This window comes from Lygodium microphyllum, chromosome 9 (assembly GCF_053477565.2).
Source record: "Lygodium microphyllum isolate KBCC chromosome 9, Lygodium_microphyllum_v1.1.10, whole genome shotgun sequence".
Lineage (NCBI taxonomy): Eukaryota > Viridiplantae > Streptophyta > Polypodiopsida > Schizaeales > Lygodiaceae > Lygodium > Lygodium microphyllum.
Window position 1 is genome coordinate 114417110 of NC_141143.1, and position 4569 is coordinate 114421678.

The 4569-nt window shown below is 43.0% G+C and overlaps 1 protein-coding gene across 1 annotated transcript; it reads left to right on the top strand.

Moving 5' to 3' along the window:
• The first annotated feature begins 978 nt into the window (after nucleotides 1-978).
• On the top strand, nucleotides 979-2411 carry LOC148031446 (uncharacterized). Its single transcript, XM_087685757.1, has 2 exons — nucleotides 979-1030; nucleotides 1183-2411. The coding sequence occupies exon 2, from the start codon at nucleotides 1211-1213 to the stop codon at nucleotides 2078-2080; it is 870 nt and encodes a 289-aa protein (XP_087541883.1). The 5' UTR covers nucleotides 979-1030; nucleotides 1183-1210; the 3' UTR covers nucleotides 2081-2411.
• Nucleotides 2412-4569: the final 2158 nt, after the last annotated feature.

A 4569-nucleotide genomic window follows, 5' to 3' on the forward strand; every position in this document is an offset into this window, starting at 1 on the left:
GTAAGCCTATAGATTTTCACACTCAACCCTCTCTCTCTCTCTCTCTCTCTCTCTCTATGCCACATGAAGCCCACCAAAAAATTGCTAGTAATATTCATGAAAGGTATGACATATGGATCAATTGACTGCAAATTTATCCAAGGCTATTTAGTATACTATAAGAAACACTACTTTATAACCAGAATGGACAATTTTACCCTAGAACATTATGTTGTTTGCTTGTATTGTTCAACCTAGTGACATTAACAATCTCATTTTGAAACCCATATGAGGCGAATGGAAGATAAGTTGTATACATCCTAATTCCTAGAAATTCTTAAAAGGTTTGATGCTGAGTTTTCTCATGCCACTTTATGTTCATTAATAACTTGTGCATGTGTAGCTTTTTAAATGCATGGGAATTGAAAGCCTTTTATTTTAATTATGTAACATTTAAAAAATATATATGTGTGTGTAACACATCATAATGTTTGCTTCCCAAAAGTTTCTTTTGTTTGGAACATAGACTTTGAAAGTGTCACAAGGAAAGTATCTAAAGGCTTGAACTCACACATATGTACACACTAACACACTTAAACCACTTTGGCTACAACCACATTACTAGATTCAAATGCATGTGCTTCGTATTTCTATGGAAGAGTTTGCTAGGAGATGATTAACTTTTCTAGTTGCTGTATAGATTTGATGCTAGGTTCGACACAAAATTAACTAGTGCATTGTAATCTTATCTACATGTGCTTCGATCTTAGACCTTGAGAGTTGTGAGGTTTACATGGAGTAAACAACAATGATGAATAGTGGACGATCTTGGGCGCACGAAAAGAAAAGGGAAGGATGCCAATGGTCATGGCACTCGAAGGAACGGCGTATTGGGTTTGAAACGAATCATCTTCCTCATAGGGGTATGGTTAAGGTCACAAGGGAGGGTTCTTTTAAATGTTCCTCCATTATGAACTGTGAGCACCATCTGCATCAGGAGAGAGAGTGACGTGAACGGAGAGTATCAGAAGCGAGGGAGGCGTCTACGGATGTACGTCTCTCTCTCTCTCTCTCTCTGCATGTCAGTATATACCTCACTGAGACCATCCTCCATCGACTGTGTCAATACGTTTATGTGGTAATCTCGCTCTCTCGCTCTCTCTCTGTCTGAATATAGCTGATTGATATTCTCATTTTGGTCAGCTTACGTACGTCGAGAGGGCCGAACGAGATGAAGAGGGGGCTGTTCATGCGATTAGCTGCGACGGTAGCGGCCGTTGTGGCGGTAGCCTCATGGATGGCGACAATAGCGAGGGGAGCTGAGCTGGAGGCAGCAGGGGCGTCGGCCTACAATATGGCCAGCAATACAAGCAACAACAACAAGAATGGTTATTACAACAACAACGGTAATAATAGTAACGTCGACAAGCAGCAGCTGCCGGCGAAGGTGGTGGAGGAGATAATGGCAGCGCTACACGCGGCAGGGGGGTACGCCAGCGTGGCGCTGATGATGCCGTTCCTGCGGCAGGCGCTGCAAGCGCGGGTGACGCTCCTGGTGCCGTCGGACGAGGCGCTAGGGCTGGCGAGGCTGCCGGCAGAGGCCGGGGGGGTCCTGGGGGGCGCGCCGGTGCTGCAGCTGGCCCGCTACCACGCCCTGCGCAGCAACCTCTCCTTCCACGACCTCCTCAAGCTCCCCGCCTCCTCCCTCCTGCCCACCCTCCTCGACGGCGCCCGCCTCGAGATCACAAACTCCTCCTCCCGCAACTTCTCCTTCGACCACGTGTCTCTCCAGTCGCCCGACATCTGTCCCCCCCGCATCTCCTCCTTCGTCACCTGCCACGGCATTTCCCGCCTCCTCAACCCCCCTTCTTCCGCCTCTTCCTCCCCTTCCGCCTCTCCTAACTCCTCCTGCCCTAAATGCCCCTCCCTCGCACCCCGCTCCATGCCCGCGCCTTCCCCTTCTCCTTCCCCCTCCCTCGCCACCCAGTCTCACAACCTTCCTGCCTCCTCGCATGCCTCTCCATCCTCCATTCGCTTAATCCCCTTGCTCCTAGTCGCCTTCGGAGCATACGTTGTGTTCTTATCATCTTTCACTTTGTAGAAGCTTACCCTTACAGCAAGGGCATGCCTTTTTATCATCATCCTCCATTGCATCCTGCATGGCAAGGGCATGCCTCTCCATCACCATCCTTTATTGCATCCTCCATAGCAAGGGCATGCCTCTCCATCACCATCCTCCATTGGCACCCATTGTCCTTCCTCCTAGTCAGTCATCGTTTTCTTGCCATCCTTCCCTTTACGCACGCTTATCGTCGGAGCATACATCCTTTTCTTACCATATGAGCTACTTTGTTATTGAAGCTCACCTTAATTGCCTAATTGCTCTTGCTCCGAGTCACGTTTGATTAAACATATGTTGTCTACCCACTTCTTGAGTCTCATATTTTCTAGTTGATTCAACGCGCATACAATGCCACAGGAAAAAGAGTCAACATAATTGTATTCTTGCTCAAAAAGAGGGTGGATATGATATAAGACATAAGCATTCGTCTATTTGTCATTGTACAATGGAAAATATTTAAATCGCTACTAGAGGGGGTAAGGTAATGACATATAAAGTAAGAAGGCACTACGAGAGGGGGCAAGGTAATGGCATTTAAAGCATAAGGTAATGACTTCTAAACATTGTTCCACTGCAATCTTACTTCATCAATAACACATGCTCTTTAGTTAATATTCTTAAATCAAATTTTAAAAAATTATCTAAACTATTTTTCATGTGAATGCATTTCAACCTTATCTTTTGTCACTTGTATCAATTGAATGTATTTTTATCTCAGCAATTGCATATGAATGAAGTGGTAAACTACTAAGAATTAACTTGACGAGTATGATTGAAATAGCCTCTTTAATCCTAGGTCACTTTTTAAAGCATTGACTTAAGAAATCCTTTATTGTGACGAGTATGATTGAAATAGCCTCTTTATGTAAGAAGCTGGGAATACTTAGAATACTAATAATATGCCATGTCACATTGACACTGGTATATAAGGAGAGAAGTTGTAATTTTTCACATCTTTTTGACATATCAATACATTTACAATCTTTCTCTCCCTTCTTGCTTCAAGCTTCCATGGCTTCTACATCTTTCCTGTCTTTCTCTCTCCAATTCTAGTCTTTCTCTCTCCTCGTCACTCTATTTCTCTCTCTTCCTGCAATCTTTCTCTCTCCTCTGCAGTCTTTCTCTCTCCTCTTTCTCTCTCCCTAGTTCTCTCTCTGACAAATGGTATCAGAGCTTCAGTCTTTGATCCATTATTTTCTTCCATTTTCACTCTCATTTTCCTATTTCAAAACCAATTTCAGACAAAAATGGTACAAGACAGTGACTAGTGGAGTGCTGCAGGACAACTACAGTTAGCAATGACTACATCTGGAGTTATTCAAGGTCAGATATGGCGGGTAAAGGCTTAAATGGCTGGACGTCATCAAATTTCATGCAAAAATTGATGTAACTAGGGTAAAGAATGGTTAACCGAGCTTAGTTACAGACTAAACTACAGTTACTTTTCAAAAGAGAGCTTCTCTTCTCTCTCCTTCAAGCTTTTGGCTGAAGCTTCCATGGTGGATGTCAAGAATCTTCACAAATCTCTCTCTCTGTGCTGAATATCTCACTGCCAAACCATGGGGTAAAGATTCCTTGTGTCCTAAGCTTCAAGAGGAGTACCAGGCTTGATCATTGCTGAAGAATATTGGCCAGGAAGCAGCCCGAAAAATGCACCGAAAAATGCGCTGATTTTCCTGCTCCTGCTCCTTGCTCAGCTTACTCCACTACCTCATCCATTAATCACAGCTCTTGAAGGCTTCATCAAGCACTGATTGGCAACAATCTTTAACCTCTGAAGTATTCTGATCAGCCATTCCTCTGTTCAAACCCTAATACACAGCAGGGCAGCCATAGCCACAGACATGGAAGCTCAAATTTCTCAAGATTTTGGACTTTCCCGACCTTCAAGGCTTCTCTAAAGCTGAATACAAGCTGGATAGACTTCAAGATTGAAGACATTGAAGAGATTTCAGCCCGTGCATGTCAATGAAGCTCAAATGGAAGGAATATTTTGGGGCTTTTCATCAGAGAGCTTGAATCTTTGAAGTTCAAGTGTTCAAGCAAGGCTGGAGTATTGATCTTTCAAGGATTTCATCATATTGAAGCATGTATGGACTGATTTCATGGAGATTTCAAGCTTTATGTTGGATTCATGGTGGATTATGAAGAACTCTTGCATCAATCGGGTTAAAGCTGATATCCATCATCATTTTCAAGCTTAATGGATGTATTTTCTTTTGCTAATCTCTGAAATCTCTCAATAATCCTATTGCTAATGGCTTTTCCACTTGTTGATGAGAGGTTATTGATCAATTAATTCACTGGATTGATCAATAGATCAGAGAATAGTATTAATTTTCTTCAATTTCAGCCTATTTCATTGAATTTATTTTGATTCAAAACCATTACTCATCTTAGGTAACATTTGATCAGCTTGATGCATAACCTTGATCTGTTTTGTTGAAATTCTCTCTTATCCAAGCTGA